Here is a 22,197-nt window from a genome sequence, read left to right as displayed (position 1 = left end):
AAGGAAGTCGGGGGCTTTAATAACTAAGCAGAGGTAGAGAATGAACAGAGCTGGGGGCGAGAAGAATGGTATTTCAGGGCTTACGGCTGTTCCAGGAGACACAGAAGAACCCTGAGGAAGAGAGGGTCCCATGCTGCCAACCTCTGGCTGAGCCTGGCCTAGGTCGGGGTGCTGCATGAGGCCTCCAGGCTACAAGCGCCGACTGGGGGTTGGGGGTGACTGAAGCCGTGAGGGGATGAAGGCAGAGCAGCCTGGGACCTGAGCACAAATCCCATTTCAGAGCCTTGCTCTGCGGAGCCCACTTGGTCCCACACCTAGGAAGAGCCCAGATTCGTCACCCACCCCCACGCAGTCCTACCTTCTGCCCCAGGGTGTGGACTGCACGAGTACCCCGGTCCCCAAGGGAAGACAGGAAGCAGAGCCTGCGCTCACACACATGTGACGTGAGCCAGCCTGAACACACCCCTCGCCACCCTGGTGGCTTCAAGGACAAGCGGCAGCCTCCAAAATTCTCTTCATCCCCTAAGCCTGGACCAGGCAGAGGCCTGACGCCTGCACGCCCAGGCAGCCATCCTCAGACACAGTGGCTGAACTTGGTTTTGAGGAAGCTGTGTGTGATGGCTGAGTGGAAAGAAGCTTAGAGCCCAGGAGGCACTGTCTGGCCCTGGGCACCAGGATGCGGGAACATGTCACCTCAGGACTGAACGGAGCTTGCGGTGCCTCTGGCCCCTCCATCCCCTCTCCAGTCTCTCCAGAAAGTCAAGGCAGCCTTTGTCCCTGAAGAGAGTTGTAGGCCTGGGGGCTGGGGTTCAGTCAGGGTGGCCCCAAGCTGGGAGTGGGTGGTTAGGGTCCCTACTGCTTCGGTCTACCAGGCTGGAGAGAAAGCCAAGGCCGGAAATGTTGCCAGGGGACATGGCCCTGGAAGGCTGGGGAAGCCGAGTGACAGCCTCGGGGGCGTGGGCCGGGCGGGAGAGGATAAAGGATGGAGCCGGGCACCTGCCCGCCTGGTGCCAGCCAACATTTTCTCTGCCCGTCCACCGGCCCACAGGCCACCAGCTGGCCCATTGTCCCCAGTGAGAAAGCAGACACTGGAGGGGGGCTCCCGTGTGGCAGGAGCTTACTCATGCACGCCCGCCTTGTAGGGACTGCCAGGGGACAGCCACCACGCGCTGGGTTGGGGCAAGGGGAGAAGGGGGGTGGCCAGGGGAGGCGCCCTCATGGCGCAGCAGTCAGGGCTCCTCCTGTGCTGTTGGCAGGGGGCAGTGCTCGGGGCCTGCGAACAGGAGATAAAGAGTTCAGGCAGAGGGTTTTCTCTCACTAACCGTGGATTTGTGTGTTTGTTCAGCTGGTGGCTCTGATAAGCCCCATTCTGTGAGATAAAAGCCAAGCAACCATGAGGCGGGGCCTGGGGAGGGGTGTCATAAAGGGGCCTGCCTTTCTGTGTCCCAAGGCCTGGGGTTACTCCCTCCCTTCCTCAGGGAGCCTCGACAGGGAAGGGGGTCAGGCACCGGGGTGTCATGCTCCTTGGGGTGCCAGCCTGGGGTCGAGCTCCTGGTCCCTAGGGGCTGTCCAGAGCAGGCCCGAGCCCCAGGGCACAGCTCCCCAGAGTGCCCATGGCTACAGGAAGCTGGCCTGGTGGGCTCTTGCCTCTGGGTTGGGGGGCATCTCCTCACCCTCCCCAGGAGCCTGTCCACCATCGGCCCAGTGCCCCCCCACCCCCGTGTGCCCACGGTGTACCTCCAAGCTGACTGAGTGGACTAGGGTCTGCCCCTGTCTCTCCCCTTACTGTCCTCTGAGGCCCCGGTCACCTCATGGGGGCAGGGGTCTATGCGGTAAAATAACTGAGGCTCTGGCTCTGGGTCTGGCCTGAAGAGGGGCCTCAGCATCACTGCGTGGCTCACGGGCGGGCCGCAGCCTCGTGCCTCTTTGCCCTTTTCGCTCTGCACGGGCCAGGAGGGTAAGGGGGCCGCCTGAGCAGGACAGCGGAGCCCCAGCCCCAGCTGCCCCGCTGGCCGGGCCGGCGCCCCTGCCCTTGAGCCCGGGTCCAGGTTTCCAGCGTCTCTGCCTTTTGTCCCGGAGCCGGGCCGCGCTCGCTGGGGGCGGGCGGCAGCGGCAGTGCGGGGCGCCGGCGGGGCCGCCAGCCGTAAGATGGCTGCCAAGGGCTAAGATGGCTGCCAGCAGCGCCCGGAGCACCGCCTGCAGGCGCGTGGCAGCGGGCCTCGCGCGCCGTCCCCGCTCCTGCCTGCTCCCTTACATGGCGCTAATGGTAATAACAGCAGTAACGTTTCAGGGCAGCGTCCTGGTTCAGAAGGATTTCCTGTCTGTCGCGCTCTCCTGGAGCCCCATTTGTCTCTGCCTCTATCGCTGGCCCACCTCCATCTCTTTGTCGGGTTCTCTCGTCTGTCCCCGGACCGGGTGTGCGCATGCGCGTGGCTTTCTGTCTCCACCTGGCCACGTTTGAAGGGCTGAGACCACTCTTAATTGGATGGCCTCCTACCATCCCCCCTACTCCACTGTCCCTGGCCTGGAGGGCTCTGTGGGGACCGAGTTGGTCCTGGGACAAGTAGGGCAAAGCCTTTGCAGCAAAGCCTTCACCGTGTGCCCCTCGCTGGGCTCCACACGCGGGTCCTGCAGCTGTGCTTTCTGAGCTGTGAATCTGGGAAAGGACGGCCCTGAGAGACATTAGGCTCGGGGCACTGGTCCACGGAGGCCCTAAGGTGGGCCACCTACTGCCTCAGCCCCTTGCCTGCTCCCTCCTGGACCAGCTGGGGCTTGAATCAGACCCAGAGAGTCAGGAACGGGCTGAGGAGAGAGCAACAAGAAAATTCACATGCAGAGAGAGGCTGCCCTTCCCTGGGGCGTGGGAGGAAGTCCCACGGGCTCTCTCCAGAGCAGAGTGCCACCATGACAAAGAAGTGGCCTGGGATGGAATTCGCCATCCCTAAAAACGCTGCTAGGGTGGGTGCAAAGGGAGTTGTGGAAGGACACGCCCCAAACACAAGGGGGTGAGGGGTCCTGTTAGCTTATAAACTTCCATTTTCTTGATTTGTGACAGGATTCATTATTATTATCATTTGGAATTTTTAAAAAGTAGAGGCTGGCTAAAAAGGTACTTCCCTGATGGTCCAGTGGTTGAGTCCGCCTTCCAACGCAGGGGATGCGGATTGGATCCCTGGCTGGGGAACTAAGATCCCAGGTGATGCCAGGAAACTAACTTCATATGCTGCAACAAAGGTTCCATGTGCCGCAACCAAGACCCAACAAAGCCAAATAAATGCATAAAAAAAAAAAATTAAGTGAAACAAGATAAAGGATGGGGGAAATGGGGCCTGAAACCATCCTGGGGGCAGCCTGTCATTTTCCCACCGGCCACATGGATACAAGAGGCCAGGAACTTGACTGAGGCATCATAGGGCCTTAGCTCTGAGAAGGCCCCAACACCTGGAGCTCTTTCTTCTTTCCCAAGTGGCTGCAGGATCCCCCCACTTCTATTTCTTGGGCCCACATCACTCTTCAGGAACCTCCTTGCTATTCACTCCCCAATGTGAGCGGTTTGACCGCAAGGTTGGTAGAGGATGGCCTCTGTGGCACGCGGGCCGGTTGTGGGGTGGCGGGTGAGACCCGGGAGGCAGGGTTGCTCCAAAGAGTGGAGTGAAGCCCTGGCCAATGGCAGGGCCCAGTTTTCCGAGGCCACCCCATGTGGTCCCCCCGTGAGCAGCTGATCCTTTGCTGAATGCCTGCCTTTCTCCTGCCCCACAACCTGCCCTGGCCCCCCTCCGCCACCCTCTAGCCAGCTGTCGTGCCCAGGCAAGCATTCTGGAGGTCCCCGTTGTGCCCCTGGCACACAAAGCTTCGAGGACCTGGGGGGCAGGGGCGGGGGGCTTTCCCAAGCTCAGCAAAATATTCACACACACACTCCACCCTGCCCCCAGTCCTCTGTGAGCTCCCACCGCACAATGGGCCCTTGTCTCAGGGCTCCCTCCGAGCAGCTGTGGCACTGGGGCATGAGACAGCCCAGACAGGCTGGCACAGAGCGGGCGACAGCATCAAGGCAGATCTCCCCCCTCCGTGTTGCCAGGCACGGCCTGTATGCATAAAGGTGAGGTGGGGGTGGTGCAGGCAGGCAGCATTGGCTCTAATTAATGAAGGGAGGGAAAGGGCTGCTCCCTGTGGAGCTTGAGTGGGGCAGAAAACGGGGGACCCCTTGGGTCCAGCCCAGCTGTGCAAAGGGACAGTCGGGGCTTCTCTCCTGGGCGCCTTCTTGCCCTGACTCTCAGCCAGGGCTGTTCACTCGTGGGCTGCTCACCCCCAGGGCACTTCAGGCAGTGTTTGGAAACTGGTTTTTGGTTGTCACAACTGGGGTGCTGCTGGCATCTAGTGGGAGGGGCCAGAGATGCTGCCCAGCACCCTGCAGTCTGCAGGGTGGCCTCACCACAGCAGCAGCGATTCTTTTTCTCCTGGCCTCCCTGGGCTGCTCGGGAAGGGAGGGGGAGAGAAGGTGTCCACAGGGCTGGAGGGGCAGCTGCTTGCCTGGTGAGTGCAGGGCACTTGGTCTTGACCCATCCCCACCCTTTCTGTCTCCTGCAGAATCCGGACAATCAGATAGTTCAAACCAGCAAGGAGATGCGGACATCAAACCACTGCCCAACGGTCAGTGCCCCCTGCCCTCCTGCCTGAACCCAGCCTCCCTGGCCTGCTGTGTCCACCACATCCCCCAACCTGTACCCTTCTCTGCCCTCCTGGGCCAAGGTGGGCCTGCCCCTGCCAACCGCTTCACTCAGCTGTCCCTTGACTGAACAGAGGCTGCTATTCCATGGGGGAGGGCACTCATGGTGGCATACTCCACATCCATGGAGATCTGAGGACCCCTGAAGGCCAGCCTGGGGCTGGGACACGGGTCATGGGATGCAACAAGCTGAGGGTGGGGAGGGATCGGGAGAGATAGGCAGACAGCCCCTCCTGGCCGTGCCTCGACTCGCTCTCCTGCCCTTTTCCCTCCTCAGGGCATTTAAGTTTCCAGGACTGTTTTGTGACTTCCGGGGTCTGGAATGTGACGGAGCTGGTGAGAGTATCACAGAGTGAGTCCTTCCTTCTTCTGGGCCAGGGTTGGGTCCGCAGGGATGGGGGTGAGGAGGTAGGACTTGGACCCCATGGAGCCCTCCCATTGATGGGGTCTCAGGTGGGGACGGGCAGGCAGACTTCCTGCGACACTCTTGGCCTCATTGGCACCGGGCTGGGTGGGATGGAGGCATTGGAGAGCCAGAGTGGAGAGCCCCACCTCTGACCTCCACTGCTTTGGAGGAAAAAAAAAATCATAACCAAGGAATCTTCCCAACAAGCTTCAGCCAGGAGGCGGTTTCCTCAGCAGCCTTCACAGTGAACTTACCCCAGGGCTTCCAGGGAGCTGCTCCCGGCAACGAAACAGCTGCCCATGCTTTCCAGACCTCATCCCACTCTCCCTTCTTCCCAGCTCCTGTTGCAACAGCATCAGGGCCCAACTTCTCGCTGGCAGACCTGGAGAGTCCCAGCTACTACAATATCAACCAGGTGGCCCTGGGGCGGCGGTCCATCACCTCCCCTCCCTCCACCAGGTGAGTCCCACGCCCCGGCCTCCCCTCAGCCCCCGAGATGCCTCCGGTGCTCTGGGCAGCATGCTTCAGCACACCACCCTCTGTTGAGGGCACTGGCTCCAGAGCCAGGGCCTGCTCTGCTGCCCACCCCCTGGGCTTTGCACTGGCCTCAGGACACAAGCTCAAGCGAGGCCATGGCTCTGCCAGGAAGGTGCTCCCTGTGGGGACTGGGGAAGGCCTCTCTCCTGGGGCTGTTACCTTTGAACCCAGACAAAGTGGGGGTGGTACAGGCCTGGGGTGGGCGCTCCAGGCAGAGAGCACCCTCCATCCCAACTGAGGCTGGGCAGGCCGGCAGGACTATCCCACAGTGGGGTTCACAGGCCAGAGGGGTCAAGCAACAGATGCTGGGGATGTGTGTTCTAGAAAGACTTCTAGAAGCAGTGTTCGTGGGCAGGACAGTCAGTTCAAGGCTGTCCCACTCAGGCTGGAAGGCCTGAGTCAGGTGGGGGATCGGCCTGAGAGGAAGGAGTGGAGTTGAGAGCCGTTTGGGAGGTAGGCACAGTGGACCCCGGTCAGGGCCAGTTATGCAGGACAGGGTGTGATCCTGTCCCTTTAAAAAAAAAAATGAACATTTTGGTTCATTGTGAGGTTCAAGTATTCATTTTGATATGTTAGAATATTACATTAAAATGTTATGATATTTCTGTAGTTAATCGTATTTTACTATAAAATAACACAGTATCACAATGAGTTTTGCATCACCCCCTGATGTTTTGGCCCTGGCCAGCGCCTCACTCACCTCCTCTGGCCGTGGGAGCTGATGGGAAGTAGAAGGCGGCTGAGGAGGCAGCTGAAGGCTTGGCCCGCTTCTTGGGCTTGGGTAGCTGGGTAGATGACGGCAGATGGTCCTGTGGGCTGAGAAGGGGCTGTCAGTCTGACCTGGGCGGAGGGCACACAGCGAGTGCCCTGAGATGCTGCTGACAGCGGGCGCCCACTCAGCACACGGAGGGCCATCAGTGCAGGCTTCCTGGGTCCGGGTCCCAGTCCGGCCACTCGCCTGAGGCCCACCTGACCCCTGTCCTCCTTCCCCAGCACCACCAAGCGCCCCAAGTCCATCGATGACAGTGAGATGGAGAGCCCTGTCGACGACGTCTTCTATCCTGGCACAGGCCGCTCCCCGGCAGCTGGCAGCAGCCAGTCCAGCGGTTGGCCCAACGATGTGGATGCAGGTATGGGTGCCGCCGCGAGGCCGGACCTGGAGCGCAGGCGGCGTGCAGCCTCGTCTCCCCCTCAGTTTCCCTGGCGAGCCTCCCGTGGTGCTTCCTGCTGCCGGCGGCACCGCCTGTCCTCCCCCAGCCTGCTCTTCCAGCGGGCACAGGCCTGGAGAGCAGAGGCGAGCGGGCAGTTTGTCACGCGTGGGCAGTAGGGCCCACCGGTGTTGTGGAAGGAAAGCCCTGGCCCTGAGCCTCTGGTGCCCTGCAAGGCGGGCATGGCTTCCTCTTCAGAGCCTCCTCATCCTCCTCCTCCTCTTGGTGTTTCTTCAGGGAGGTTGCCCCCGCTCTACCGTCTTCATGGTTTAAGGCAGTTTCTCAGACTGGGTGTTCTTGAACATTCCAGCATTGTCTGCGGTGGGGCCATCTTGTGCCCTGTGGGGTGTTGGAGCGGCAGCCCTGGCCTCTGCCCACTAGATGCCAGTAGCAAACCTCCTTACTAGGTGTGATGGCCAGAAAGGTCTCTGGACATGGCTGTGTCCTGGTGGGGGCAGAATCTTCCTGAGTTGAGAACCCCTGGTCTAAGGAGGGGCCCAGCTTCACAGAGAGGAGCAGAGCCTAGAAGCAAGCGAGCAGAACTGTTGTCAGGCCTCTCGATCCTCTCACCAGCCCCTTCCTGGTGAGAGGAGGGGCTCACCAGGGGGGCTCTCCTGTTTTGACAGGTGGTGTGGGCACGCCTGGAGAGCCCAAGTGGAGTAGAGGGAAAGAGGGAGGGGTGTGTGTGTGTTTGTGTGTGTGTGGTGCACAGGCATGTGTCAGGAGGCTGCCTGCAGAATGCTTCTGCCTGACACGTTGTTGGTGCAGCCTATGTGTAGCTTCCAGGTACGGGGGTCTTGGGGCCAGCTAGCGCAGACCTCTGTATGGGATGTGTCCGTTGTGGTTAGGCCTGGGGATGGAGGCCTTGCTGTGTAGTGCAGGAAGATGAGTGCCGACCTGATAGTCTTTTCCTTGGTATCTTCCAGATGTTGCCATGCCAGGAAGGGCCAAGCAGATGGGCAGGGGCCAGGGCTGGGGGGAAGGCGAGACCGAAGGGCAGGGAGGAGCCTCTTCTCCCCTGCTGCCCTGGCTGCAGCCTCTGGCCTTCGCTCTCTGCACCCTGGGAGGAGGAGGCCTCAGCTCCAGGCCCCGGGCTGAGCCCCGCCCCTGCCGACCGCGCTCAGAGGGCCCCTCTCCGGGCGCCCTTGTGGCCAGCAGGGACCTGAGCTGGCAGGGCACAGATGTAGCCCCTGGGGGAGCCTCTGGAGGGGCAGAGACAAGGGGTGGAGAGGCCCTGAAGAATCCCCAGCTGAGGTGCAGTCTTTCCTCAGGGACTGGTGTGCCTAGAGGGCCGTGTCCACTGCTGGCTCCTGAGGCGTGGGCCCCCGGGTCGCTCCACCCAGACCTGGCTCCCCGGAGCCTCCCCTCCCCAGCTCCGGCTCCCTCCTTTCCTGGCTGTCTGCCGCCGCCGAGCCTGCCATTTCCGCTCCCGCCAGCAGTCCCTCCACGCATGGCCCCACGTCCTCCTGTGGCACCCCCGGCTCCCTTGCTTTTCCCCTCTTTTCTTCCATACTCACCCCCTCCTCCCACCAACACTGCGTTGTTTCCCTGTTCTGGGACAAATCGCCAATTAAGCAGCCCAGCTGCAGGACTGGGAACAGCTGGGGAGGTGCTGTGCGGCCAGGGGGACAGCTGTGCACAGCTGGTGGGGGCACTCCCCCCTCCCCCGCATCGTGCCAGCTATCAGGTGGCACACAGCTGCTGCCAGATAACACCTCTGCTGGCGGCTAGGAGTGCGCCCTTCCCCCGCCTCTTCCCTCTGTGGTTAAGACAGCTCTTATTTCTCTCTTCTGCAGCACCCCCCTCCCACCCCCAATACACACACCCCACCCAAACTGATTCGATTCGTGTTCCAAAGATGGCAGCTCTGGACACCTGCCCCGACCACACCTTATCCTCCCAGAACAGGAGACTGGTTCCCCTGGGGGCCCTGGCCTGGGGGCCCTGCTTTGTCTTAGTGTGTTGGATGTCGAGCCCACTGGGCACAGACATGATCTTGGTTGGCATCATCAGGCTGTTAGAGGTGAGCTCAAATGGGGCGCTCTCTGTGTCCCTGTCTCTTGGCAAATGCCACCTCCCTCTCTGGTCCTGGGAGTAGAACAAAGCCCAGGAATGACCCACCCTGACAGTCCGACCTCTGGGTGCCTGACCAAGGGCATCCTTTCCTGGCTCCTTCTCCCCCAGCTCCCACCCAGGCCCTCCAGCCTCCTCCCTGCTCCCTTGTCGGATTTTATTTCTCCACAGTGGTCCGAAGGGCCCATGGCTGTGCTTTCCCTTCCAGTAAGGAGTCCTGGCTTCTTCCTGGCAGAATGGGACCTGTAGCTCAGGACCCCATGGAGTAGACCCCAGCCTGCCCCTCCTCAGGGGCCTCCTCACTCTTTTCTTTTTTTTCCTTCGGCTGAGATCTTAGTTTCCCCAGTGGAAGCACAGAGTCTTAGTCACTGGACCCCCAGGGAAGTTCCTGGTCCCTGACTCTGAAGCTGCTCTCCAGGGCTCCTCCCGCACACCTTCCCTGCCCTCTGGCCCTGCCTCCGCGCTTTGATTCTGTGCATCTTGGAGCTCACAATCTGTTTGTTGGGGGGCAAGATGGCCCCGCGTGCTCACGCCCTGCCCAGCGCACCAAAGGGGCTGATTTCCCTCATCTGTCAGCAGCGGATGGTCTGCACGCAGGGCCTGAGAAACAGGGCCTCCATCAGGCAGAGGAGGCTGGGGAGCCCTGAAGGGAAGGGGGCAGCCAGGAGGGGGCTGAGGAGAGAAGGAGTGAGCTGCTGGCTTCCCGCCTCCCCCGCTCCCTTCCTGGCCCAGCTAAACCTGCCCCGTGTTGCTGATTCCTCCCCTCAGGCCCGGCTTCTCTAAAGAAGTCAGGAAAGCTGGACTTCTGCAGTGCCCTCTCCTCTCAGGGCAGCTCCCCGCGCATGGCTTTCACTCACCACCCGCTGCCTGTGCTTGCTGGAGTCAGACCAGGTGAGAAATGGAGGGCCCGGAGGGGGGCAGCGGGGGTGGCAGAGGAGCCCTGCCTGAGGGGTAGCTGGTCAGGGAACCCTGAGTGACAGCCCAGCTCTCTGAACTGGCCGTGGTGTGGCATTGGGTGGGCGTGGGGACGGGCCCTCCCTCCACAGCAGCAGGCTGGCCCTTGGGCCTTCTCACTGTGTTCCCCCACACTCTCCCACTTGCCTCTCACACCCCATGTGCCAGGGTGCACACCTGCTTGTGCGCTGTGTGTGCATGTGAGGATGTGTGTCTGCTTATGTTTGTGTGAGGATGCTATGTGCACACAGTCGATGTATATGTGTTCGTGTGTTTGCGTGGACGTGTGCACACGTGTGTGCTGTGCCTGTGTGACGTGTGTGCACGACGTGTGCACACGTGTGCTGTGCGTGCACACGTGATGTGTGCACACGTATGTGCTGTGTGTGCTCACGTGCCATGTGCACATGTGTGTGCTGTGTGGCACAGGCCTGTCCTGAGGCCTTGGGCCCACTCCTCCCAGCTCTCCTTGCCTCCCGCCAGCTGTGGATGGGAGAGCACAGGCTTCTGTGTCTGCCCTCCTTCCAGTTCCTCTCTCTCAGTGCCCCAAAGTGCCCAGGGTCTGTTTTCCCTGGCACCAGCCCAGGTTACTCCAAGGGACCCTCACAAGGGCCCAAGCTCCCTGCTCGAGGCCTCCCCGCTCTTTTCCAGAAGTGAAGGACTAGGCCAAGGGGAAGGGAAAGGAGCCGCAGGCTGCCTGCCGGGGGCTGGGGGGACTCTCTGCTCCAGTCTGGCAGAGAGAGAGCTTGAGGGGAGGGTGCCGCCCGGTTCTGCAGGGGATGGAACCAGGTGGGGAACTGTGGGAGCCTCTTCCCTCTTGAGAGAGGCCTGGACTTTTTCTGAACACTGCCCTGTGTCTGCCCGCCACCTCCCGGGCCCTTGCGTAGGACACGGAGAACACGGAGGGTTACCCTCCTGGCTTCCTCCTCAGGGCCTCCTGGCTGGGAGCCAGCAGAGGGGCAGGGCGTGGTGGCTGCGGGGTGGGGGTGGGGAGCCCAGGCCCTCCTCACAAGCAGGGGAGGGCGGCAGGCCCCGCTCCACTCAGCTTTTATGAACTCCAGAGAGAAGCCAAGTTTCTTTAGGCCCCTAATGAAACCGAGAGCAAGAGCGAGCTGATTGGAAACAGACAGGATAGGGAGGACTTGGCTGGGGAAGGACTGGGGCCTGCTCCGGGGTGGGAGCCGTGCGTCCGAGGCAGTGTGTACGAGCCGTGGGGCCCGAGCACAGAAGAATGTGACCTGGGGACCTGCAGCGAGGTGCACACCCAGCCTCATGCAGGACGTGTGTGTGCTCTGTGGAGCCCCCTCTCGCACTGGCACGGGGCCGGGTGTCTGTCCGGAGCCCCACCGAATGGTCTGCCTGCTCCCCAAGGCTCCCGCCTAGGCCCTGTGCCAGGGAGGGGTGTGTGAGGCACTGACCTTGGCGCAGAATGTCAGGGAGCACCTGAAATTTCAGTCACCAAAGTTTATAAATAATATTAAATGCAATGTTCTAAAAATTAAAACAATTGCAAAAGATACATGATGAGAGAATATCAGTATTTTAAATAAAAGGACTGACCTTGTAATTGCATGACCCTGCCTCACCTCATGGGGCTTCCCAGGTGGCACTAGCGGTAAAGAACCCACCTGCCAATGCAGGACGTAAGAGTTGTGGGTTCAGTCCCTGGGTTGGGAAGATCCTGAGGAGGAGGACTTGGCAACCCACTCCAGTATTCTTGCCTGGAGAATCCCATGGACAGAGGAGCCTGGTGGGTTACAGTCCATGGGGTTGCAAAGATTCAGACACAGCTGAGCGACTCAGCACGCACACACGTCTCACCTCACCCTAACTCTGGCCCTGATTCCAATCAAACTTTATTTATAAAGAGAAGCAGCTGGTCTCTGGGCCATCCCTAGTTTTGCCAATTCAACTTTTAAAAATATTGCATGCATATATTATTTACTTTGATTTTACTGAGTGTTTTTGGTGCCATCTTACACACTTTTACACTAGCAGTCAGCGCCTCACTCTCCCTACCCTGGTCCCTGCCCTGCTCCTGCCCCGTTCTCTGGACCCAAAGGGCTCTGACCTGCAGGTCTCCTCATCTTCAGTGTCCCTCGCCACGGCCTTCTAGGCCCTGACGATGCCCTTTCCTTCCTGCCGCGTGCATGCAGGGAGCCCCCGGGCCACGGCATCAGCGCTGCACTTCCCCTCCACATCCATCATCCAGCAGTCGAGCCCGTACTTCACGCACCCGACCATCCGCTACCACCACCACCACGGGCAGGACTCGCTGAAGGAGTTTGTGCAGTTTGTGTGCTCGGATGGCTCGGGCCAGGCCACCGGACAGGTGAGTCCAGAGGACCCCACGAGCCCCACTACAGCTCATCTTTGCGTCTGTCTGTCTGTCTCAGGGCTCACGGGGAGAGGGCCCCAAAGCCGGGAGCCCACCTGGGGCTGGAGCAGCCAAGAGCTGGGACTACCGAACACCTCAGTCTTCTGGGTCCAGGAGCAGGGCTCCACGTGTCCGCCCGGGGCCTCTTCATCCCGGTCCAGACAGGATGGGGCAGTGGCTGGGCCCGTCTTGCTTGGGCTCTTTACCCTCCTCTGGTCTTTCCCCGTAGCAGGGGTGGACCAATGATCTGTCCAATCTGGGCCCAGACCCCTTAGCTCCTGACACCCCTCTTAAACCTCAGGGGTGCAAGGATTTGATAGGTTCTAGACCAAGGATTCCCACTGCTGACACCTGGGACTGTTCGTTCTCTGTGGTGTGGGAATGTCCTGTGCGCTCTGGGGTGCTCAGCAGCATGCCTGGCCCCCACCCACTTGATGCCAGCGACAGCGCCCTCTGTCCAGCTGTGTTGGTCGTGACCGTCTCCAGATTCAGTGTGCTCGGGGGCACCTTCCTCATCCCCAGTGAGAAGCCCTTGGGAGAGGGCAGGCTTCCTTCCACAGGCTGTGTCATGAGACTCCTGTTGGCGGGACTCTTAATGAGGGGCTCTCAGGTCAGTCACGGTTCTGGAATAAAGTCTTTCTGCTCCTCAGCCTGGGTGAGAGACGGCTCCCCATGGAGCTCTGAGGCCCACTGTCCTTCTCCATCAGCGAGCCCTAGAGCAGAGACACAGATCCACTGAGCAGAGAACTATTCCCGATGGCAATGAGCCAACCGTGACCCTTCAGTGGGACAGTGGTCCTTGTGTAGTTCCTGGGAGACCATTCCAGGTTGGGGCATGGTGATCTCTAGACCTCTGGGAATGTTCTGGAACTCCAGCAGCATGCTATAAGAAGGCCCAGCTGCTTGCCTCCCAGTTGGTCCAGCCTGGAACTGCACCGTGAGAGGTCAGGTGTGGCAGACACTCAAAGTGCCCTGGCAGGGAAAGGCATCTGGAGCCCCGTGCCAGAAGCCGCCCCGGGAGAGGGGCGGCCCTCAGCTGCTCAGCCTGATGCTGCCGCAGGGCGCTTGCATAGTGCTGGCGGGCTCGATGTGGGACAGGGCTGCAGCTCGGCCCCCTTGTTCTTGCTGTCCAGGGCAGAGGCCAGTCTTCTTCCCTCCCTCCTGCTCTTCTCCCCTTTTCTGCTTTTCTCATCTTTTTTTCCCCTCTTTCCTGCGAGGGTTTCTTTTGCTGGCTCTGCAGCTCCTTGGCATATGCAGAGTTTTGCCCACCTCTCTGGACAAGCTCTGTCCACTAGTAGGGGCATTGAGGGAAAAGTGGACACGATTCGCAACAGCTCCTGTGCTTCCTTCAGAGATGCCAGTGGAGTCTACGGGAGCTGCCAGCCTGTATCCCAGCCCCAGGGGTCGTGGATTCTGGAATCTGGATCAGAGGGGCTAGGAATCTTGCTGTTCTTGCTTCTCAGCTATGGGGGCATCTGGGGTTTCAATTGAAATGTGACCCACCTGGGGAACCGACTTAGCCCAGAGAACCAAAGCTAACCCACAGGACCCTCAAGGGTGTGGGTCAGTCCATCCCTGGGCATCCTGACAGCCCCTTGACTTGAGCACTCAAGATCAAGGGCTCAGGAAGTCCATGGCCATCCAGTGGTTATGACTCCGCGCTTTCATGGCCACAGGCCTGGGTTCAGTACCTGGTCAAGGAACTAAGATCCTGCAAGCCATGTGGCATGGCAAACAAAGAAAAGATCAAGGGCTCCTTGGCCTCCAAAGTTCTCTTCTCAAGGCAGGTGCTTGCTCTGAGTAGACCGTTGACAAAAAGCTATTTATTGACAGGGGAGCAAACAGCCCCTCTGGTTAAAGAGAAAGTCTAGTTTGGCTGGAGAGCAGTCTCTCTAGGTTTCCTCTGTGGCCTGTTGTGCCCGAGAGTTGGGTCTGGGGTGGAAGTCTGCAGTGAGCCTGCTCCTTGGGGTCCGGCTTCTGAGAGGAGACTAGAGATGGCACTGTGGAGTGGAGGAGGAGCCAGAGGCCCTGGGCTCTGCAGCTGACCTGGTGGCAGAGGGTGGGGGTACTGGACTGTGCTTGCAGCATAGCCACCCCAGAGTAGTAGTTCTTAGTCATAGCGTGTGTGAGAGTGACTTGGAGGTGACCCACAGGTGGCTGGGCCTCATCTAAGTTTGACTCAGCAGCTCTGGTGTGGGGTGTAGAATCTGCATTTCTCCCCAAGTTCCCAGGTGACGCTGCTGCTTCTGGTCAGGGGACCCACTTCGTCAGGGGAACCACTGATGTAGAGACTAGAGGAGTAAATTATAACCTCCTGAGAATCTGAAGATATGAACCATCTTTGCAGAACATTACATGCATACACAATTTTACAGTGTGCAGAATGGTTCCCAGGTACCTCTGACACCCCAGTGTAAGTCCCTGACTGAGAAAATCAGGTCAGTAAAGACCAAGGCCAAGTGGAGATCCACTTAGGGCAGGGGTCCCCAGCCTCTGGGCTATGAACCAGTACCTCCTGTCAGATCAGCAGTGGCATTAGGTTAGAAATAAAGTGCACAGTACATGTAATGCGCTTGAATCATCCCGAAACCATCCCCTTCTCCCCCCAGTCCGTGGACAAATTGTCTACCACGAATCCAATCCCTGGTGCCAAAAAGGTTGGGAACTGCTGATTATAAGACACGCCAAGGGCAGAAAGAGGGTGCCCAGTTAGCTGTATTTCTGGCATAGAGAAGAGACCGTCAAGTGAGCACGATAGAAAAGATCCAGGGATTGATGGGAGGCCATGGCTCTGAGAGGCACAAAGCCTGGTTCCAGCTCGGCCTCGCTCTCCAGTTGCAGAGTGGCCAGGCCCGCATCTTCATCTGTCAGATGAAAGGGAGGTGCTATCCCAGCTTCTAGTTTACTTCTAAGCTCTTAACTCACGAGGTCTTAAGGCACCACAAAGTCCCAAGATCTTGAGATTTTTTAAAACTTCAACTCGTACCCCAACCAGAGCGGAGACAGCCTAGCCTGGTTGGGACTTGCTTCTAGAATCTGAATGTTGTAAATCAGCAGCTTTCCATGTCTGGCCGTATCGGGCTAGGATTTGTTTTATCAGATGAGATTAGTGATTCAGATCCTCCTCGAGGGAGACAGGCTCTTGGGGAAGCAGAGGCCACCCTGCGGGAACAGCGGCTGCCCAGAAAGCTGCCGTGTCCCGGCCGCCCCCGGAGCCCAAGCTCAGGACAGCCTGGAGAGGAGTAAGGCTGTGATCGGTTGGGACCATTCTACTTCCTGTCCTGATGGAAGAGCAAGATGGGAACCAGATAGGCTGTAGAAATGAGGGAACGCAGTTGCCACTTCTGTATCGGCCTCACCCTGCAGAGCTGGCGGCATGCTCTTGCTTGGAACCAACAGCCTGACTGGGGAGACGACGTTTTATGTCAGATGTCATCGTAGCTATGGAAGGTTTTGGAGCACTGGGGTGTCTGAACTCCTTTGGATTTGGGAAGAGGGTTGATAAGTCTCTGGGTCCATGGAATCAGACAGACGTGGCCATGAACTTCAGGCCTTTCCCATTGCAGCGTGGCTAGAATGCTTAACCATGAGGAGCCTCAGTTTCCTCTGTTGTGAACGGGGGAGAGTGGCGCTTCCCTTCTCCTAAGGGTTCGGGACCATCAACCTGTGGACCACTGGGCCTTGGTCCTGGGGGTCCATAGGGTGGGTGTCAGGCAGCATCCTTAGCCTCCACACCCTCAAGTTATGTCAACCAGAATGTCTCAGACACCGTCAGTACCCCTGGGGGCAGGCAGAAACAAGAACCACTACCTTAGAGGCGGTTGGAGGACTGGACAGCCTGGGTGGGGTGCCTGGTTCAGTGACAGGTGCTGAGCTGAAGAGCAGTCTCTGCAGAGGGGAGGCCCCTTGGAGTCTCATGTTCATAGTCCAGGAGACATCAGTCAGGATCGAAGGAGGACAGAGCTGGAGACAGAGTAGGGCTGGATTCTATAGGGTTTGCTAACAGGAGGAAGAGCTTGTGAACCTCCCATGGTCTTAAACCAGGGGGGTGCTGGGAGGACAGAGGTTTGAGCCACAGGAGAGAGGCCAGTTTAGGAGGAAGAGTTTTGGCCTGGCCCCCGTGAGCCCAGGCTGCAGGTGGTCATAGTGAGCACTGCCTGGAGCAGCAGGAGGTACAAAGTCCAGGGAAGCTGTGTCTGCCAGGAGCCAGGGACCTCTGCCCCTCTCTGTGGGGCCGTCATGCCCTGAACCCCAGAGGCTGATGAACACAAGGCCACACGTGGGGCCTGGAGGAGGAAACTCAAGTTTAAGGCACAAGAGGGAGTAATGAACAATTTGTGGCTTTGGTAGCTGGTCCCGGCTTCTGGGGGAACTGGGGCTGCCAGCAATGGGATTTCCTCTTGGGCTGCTCTGTAGCAGATAGGCTAGCATCCACTGTCCTCAGGCACATGCCCTGGCTTCCCCCCGAGGCCATGACACAGGGCACATGCTGGTGGGCCCATGGTCCTTGGTTGGGTCAGCTGATCCTACCCCAGGAGCCCACCCAGGGGAGGCACGTGTGTGTTTTGGGGGAGCACAGGGAGTAAGCTGGTGCATCTTTGCTGCCATAGGAGAAAGTCTTCAGAGTGTGACAGTTCAGAGCGCAGCTGCTTGTATAGTTAAATGGCAAGTTTTGGTACCTGAAACCTGTTCCCTGAGAAATAACAAACCACCCGTCGGACATCCCCCTTCCTCCCTCCCACCACTTCGAAAGAGGACTGCGGAAAAAAAAAAGAGAAACACTTGAGAGACCAAATAGAGGCCTCATGCCCTCACCATCCTGGCGCCCTGGAGGAGAACCCCACCCCGCATCTTCCGCCGGGAGCGCCACCGGCTCTCAGGAGCGAGCTGGCGTGTCCGCGCAGGGGAGCGTGTGTCTGTGTGTGATGTGCCTTCATGCGTCACTCTATTTATGTTGTTCGCAGCCCAACGGTAGCGGCCAGGGCAAAGTCCCGGGGTCATTTTTGCTACCACCGCCGCCTCCAGTGGCCAGACCTGTGCCCCTTCCTATGCCTGATTCCAAATCCACCAGCACTGCCCCAGACGGCGCCGCCTTGACTCCTCCGTCACCTTGTAAGTGGACGATGAAACCGAAACCACAACGCCCAGCATCCCCGGCCCGTCCAAACAGTCTCCACTGCAAAAAGAAGAGTCCCCTCTCTCACTGCCAAAGCCCCCCAGCCCAGAGTGCCTCCCACCCAGATGAGGACAGAGCTGAGCCCCCGACCTTGGCCTCTGGGGCCTTAGTTGCACCAGCCAGCACCCCACGAGCCCCGCTGCCCGCCCACTGCTCCCAGCTGGGGCCCCTGGCCCAGGCCCCTCCGGGGGGCGGGAGAGGGGGCACAGTGGGGGCACCCAGGCCAGGGGTGCTGGCCAGGGTGGGCGGGGGGAGGGGAGGCACAGCCATGCCATCTTCATGCCTAACTGCTGTTTTTTTTCATTTTTCGTTTTTTCGTTTTTTGATTTTTTGTTGTTTCGTTGTGCCCCTCCCCCCACACCAAGAAAATTGAATGTGACCACAAGGCGACGCCACCATCCCCTTTTTGCCTTGCCCCCTCACCTTCATTCTGGGCCCCTCAGGCCTCTAAAGTTGCAGCAGGCCAGCCCCTGATCCCCTCCCCTCCAGCCTTCAGTCTCACATTTGGTTTCTCGTTGTTCCTCTTTTTTTTTTACCCTCCCTCCCATCCCTCCCCTTTCCCTCAATTTCTTCCCAGGTTGGATGTTCCAAGAACAAGGAAGGGCTCTGGACCTTGGCTTACTTCATCTCTTTCTCTCGCTCTCTCTTTTTTTTTAAACCGATGACAAATTTTGTCAAAGGGAAGAGAAAAATCTGAGTTGAGAGGCCCCAGCTAGACCCGACGACGCATGAAGGACAGGAGAGGCGGAGGGTGGGCGGTGTGCCGTCTGGGGGACAGTGGGCGGGGGTGGGCAGCGCTCGGGGCTGGCAGGCTGTGGGCCAGGACTCGGGGATGGCGGCGGAAGGGGCGGCCCATTTCACCACTCTTCTCGGCCGCGCGCTCTCTGCCTCACCTTCTTTTTTCATGGTTTGAGTTCTTTTCCCCTCTTCATCCTCTTCACGTCATCTTCTCATCTGCATTTGCCACAAGACACGAAGTCATGGTCATGGTCATTGGAGGTGGGCAGGGTGGGAGGGGGGCCAAGCTGCTGGGTGGCTGGGGGCCGCTTATGGACAGAATCTGGTGAGCACGGGGTCCCTGGGGTGTATCCTGTGCTGGGAGGGATGGGAGGGGGACTCCCAGTTAGCCTGTGACACTCCTCATCCTTTCTGGGGGCTTCCTTCCTCCCAGGGTACAGGGCCGGCTCCTTCCCGTAGGGCTCCAGCCAGACAACCCAGAAGAGCTCCAGAATGTTTGGCCCGTTTGCCCCCTCAGGCCTCAGAACAACTGCCTCTGCTGCCCACACCCTGGGGCTTTGCCAGGCCCTCCGGCCTCCTCCTTCTCTGCACGTGGGCCCATCTTGGTCCCTGGGAACCGCAGGACCATAGGAGCTGGCTCATCCATCAGAGGAGGAGAATGCCTGCCAGGCCTGAGCCCTGCCGCCCCTGCGCCTGAGCCAGCAGCCAGCTCCCAGACCCTCTCTGACCTGTCCCACCCAGCTTAGCCCTCTACTGGGACCCTTCAAGTTCCCCAAGCCACGGGCCCAGGCCTTGGGCCCAGGGTGGTAAGAGGTGCAGCACCCAACCAGGCGCCCCTGTTGGAGGGGTAGCCCGGCTGAGATGGCCTTCTCCCAGCAGGGCGGGGCCAGTCCCCAGAGCTCCCAGCCTCCTGGGCTCCCTTCTCTCCAAAACCAAGAGGCCCAGCAGGAAAGCAAGTGTTCTTACTTCAGGTGCTCTGGGAGGAGGGGACAGAACTGGGTCCACCGGGCCACAGCTAGAGCCTCCAGGGCCACAGAAGAGCTTCCCTGGCTGCGGCAGATGGAGTGCCGGGGCCGGGGGACTGCGAGCTCCTGGTCAGTGAGAGGATAAGGGGGCCCCTCCGGCCTGGCCTTCCCGCCGCCAGCCTCAGCCCAGGCAGCATGGTCTAACCCAGTCTCTCCCTCTCTCAGCAGCCCTACGGGGCAGTGCCCGGGTGGGACCCCGGTCCTCACGGGGTCTCTCCCTCTCTCCCCTGCTCCCCACAGCATTCGCAACGACAGGCGCCTCCTCTGCCAACCGGTTTGTCAGCATCGGACCCCGGGACGGCAACTTTCTGAACATCCCACAGCAGTCTCAGGTAGGAGGCCCTGCCCACTAAGTGGACACAGGCAGGGGTGGGGGCCTTCCAGTGTTCTGGAGGAGGCCAGGGTCCTCGGGGCAGTCGGGAGAAGAGGCCGGGGCAGGGCTGGAGGGCTCAGGCTTTGCACGCCCAGCTGAGCCTGCCTCCCCAGGCAGCCCCCAGGCCCCCTGGCTAATCAGCTAATTGGATAATTAGCTCTGACAGCCCTGGCCCTGGGGAAGGCAGCCAAGGACCCAAGGCTAGAGGCGCTCTGGGCCAGGCCTGATGGAAGCGAAGGTGGAAGTGGGAGGCTCCATCAGGAGGACAAGGTCTGCCTGGTTGCTTTCCTGCCGCTCTGGGGCATGTGCTTGCCCCTGGCCCTCCCCTTTCCTTGGATTTGGGTGGGCCACGTGCCCAGAGACTCTGGCACTGGGGTGAGGCAGGGCCCAAAGCTGCCCTGGAGGTACCTCCCCCACGTCCTGTGAATCCTGTCAGAGGGGTGGCCAGGCTGTTGGAGCCGCTAGTCCTGCTCCTATCTGCCCCTGGTTCTCACGAGGAAATGTACCCCCAGCCCCGCTGCTGGAGGCCCCTGGACCCGGCTTTGCGCAGGCGTCTTTGCACCCTGGTGCTCGCAGGCCTTCTGCCCTATTCCCATCCCTAGGAGGCTGGCACCCACCTGTAGAACCCAGGGCCCTCAGGGCACAGGCGGGACCAGCCCCAGGAGCAGGGCCCAGGCAGCGTTTACAGTGTGGGCTTCTGGGGAGTGGAGGGAGAACAGGCAAAGATCTTTTTCTTTTGCACATTCGACAAAAACATCGCCCTGTGAGCCCAGGGCCTTGGAGGCTTCCTTAGCCCCCAGGCCACCTCTTTCAGCCTCCGCTCTCTCTTTGCTCTGAGGCCCAGGTCCAAAGAAAGTTGGTGGATGGAAGTTTTGTGTGTGTGGTTTAAGGTTTTGTTTTTTTCCCTTTTCCTTTCCCTCCCTAAAAAAAAAAGCCAAAAACTTTGTCAGACTTCAAACTTCAGAGCTCCCTAGTGGCAAGGAGGGGAGGGGAGGAGAACTTCAGCCCCCTCCAGCTTCCCACCCCCTTTCCCCAGAGTCACGTCTGACCCGTCTGGTTTCCAGGAGCAACCAGACATGATGTAACACCCAGATGAACTTGAACTTGGGGGTGTTGAGAAGAAAAACAATGGCTTCGAGCAGGGGCTGGAGCCAGCCCCCTCCGCTCTGTGCCAGGGAGGCTGCGAGAGCCCTGCTGGTAGAGGGCAGGAGGGGGTGCCAGAGGAAGGGACAGCAGGCGGGCCTCCCCTCCTGGCTCGGGGCTGGCACCAGGCGGCAGGGCTCCAGCGTGCCGGCCTGCCCACCCTCCCTCCTCCGGCTGCCCGCCCTGCAGCTCTGACTGTATAGTATGTTCGTGCTTGCTCACTCTAGGGGACCACAGCCATGAGCCCTCCCTCCCCGTTCACCCCATTTCCGCCTCCTCATGCTCTCCCTGCTTCACTTTCTCTGCTCACTTTGGTTGGATAGTGGGGCCAACTCAGAATCTGAGACAAGTTTGGGAAACATTTTTTCTTCCCCTGGTTCCTACAAGGAGCTTTGGGGCCCAGGGCCTTGAGCAGGCAGGTGTCTGGGGATGGGGGTTGGGGGGCCAGAGGAGTCGGACAAGCTGATCAGGGAGCCCTTAGGCCTGGGGGCAGGCAGGCTGCTGCAGCGGGTGCAGGGGGTACAGTGGGGGGTGGTTTCCACAGTAACCAGTGACTTTAGCCGATCTCTGGAGCACCAGATGGAGAGAGAACAATAGAATGAGGGAAGAAAAGAGAATTTTAGCAATTTTGTCATTCCCTGGGCAGCGCTTTTTACTTAGTTTTAATCAATTTTGGACCTGGCTCAGGAAACAGGGAGGGGTAAGCAGAAAAAGCCACTCCGGGCTTGGCAGCAGACCTCCCGTTCCCGGGACCCGCGGGGCAGCACCAGGGAGTCCCACTGGAGTTGTTTTTGTCCCTAACTCTAGGCCTGGAACTGGAACTGGAGTCTTCCTCCACTGAGGGGGCCCCTCAACCTGAGCACTGGTGGTTGTCCCCCCCACCCCCCACTGCCGCCGTGCAGCTCAGGAGACCCCCACAGGGGACAGCCTGGGGCCTTGGTCTGGTCTGCCATGGGCAGAGGGGCCAAACAGGCCCTCCCTGCCCCGTCATCCCAGCCTCTTCCCGCTCAGGAAGCGGGGAGGGGGGGGCTCACAGCCAGGGAGGTGGTGTAAGGGTGCCAGTGTAGTCCCTCCTTGGTGTCCCAGGGAACACTCAGCACTCGAGCTTGCAGGGACCAGGGGCTCACCCAGGAAGCTCCCCTCTCCCTCGGGCCAGAAGCCTGCTGCTGCAGCCGCCCTCCTCCAGGCGCTCTGGGAAGGCCTCAGCCCTGGCTTCCGCCCACACCTTACCAGGCCCCCCTGCGCCTCCTTCTGGCCTCAAATCAGTTGATGGGGTTGGATTCTGGGTAGGGGCTCCAGGGGCTCCCCCGCAGGAAGGCAGGTCTCTGTGCGTGTTGTCCACACATGGCAGGAAGCGTGGTGTCTTCACCTGCCCAGGAAATGCTAGCAGTGCCCCCAGTCACCGTGGCAACCCCAAACCCCCACATGGCCAAGTGCTCCCCCATCTGCACTGTCGAGTGT

General features: G+C 59.9%; 1 protein-coding gene across 5 annotated transcripts in view; it reads left to right on the top strand.

Annotated features, from left to right (window-relative positions):
• Positions 1-22,197, top strand: part of NFIX (nuclear factor I X) — a 98,264-nt gene that overhangs the window by 70,136 nt on the left and 5,931 nt on the right. For 3 of the 5 annotated variants that reach the window (XM_055543244.1, XM_055543251.1, XM_055543266.1), the window contains exons 3-9: positions 4,588-4,650; positions 5,004-5,078; positions 5,471-5,591; positions 6,663-6,799; positions 9,719-9,841; positions 12,061-12,236; positions 19,461-19,552. In XM_055543244.1, the coding sequence (XP_055399219.1) occupies positions 4,588-4,650; positions 5,004-5,078; positions 5,471-5,591; positions 6,663-6,799; positions 9,719-9,841; positions 12,061-12,236; positions 19,461-19,532 (767 nt within the window). In that variant the 3' untranslated portion in view covers positions 19,533-19,552. The remainder of the gene's footprint in view (positions 1-4,587; positions 4,651-5,003; positions 5,079-5,470; positions 5,592-6,662; positions 6,800-9,718; positions 9,842-12,060; positions 12,237-19,460; positions 19,553-22,197) is intronic. The other 2 variants (XM_055543258.1, XM_055543272.1) reach the window with 2 other exon arrangements.

The sequence above is a fragment of the Bubalus kerabau genome, chromosome 1 (genome assembly GCF_029407905.1).
Source record: "Bubalus kerabau isolate K-KA32 ecotype Philippines breed swamp buffalo chromosome 1, PCC_UOA_SB_1v2, whole genome shotgun sequence".
NCBI lineage: Eukaryota > Metazoa > Chordata > Mammalia > Artiodactyla > Bovidae > Bubalus > Bubalus kerabau.
Note: the sequence above shows the minus strand (reverse complement) of the source record. Positions and strands in the feature narration are given on the sequence as shown.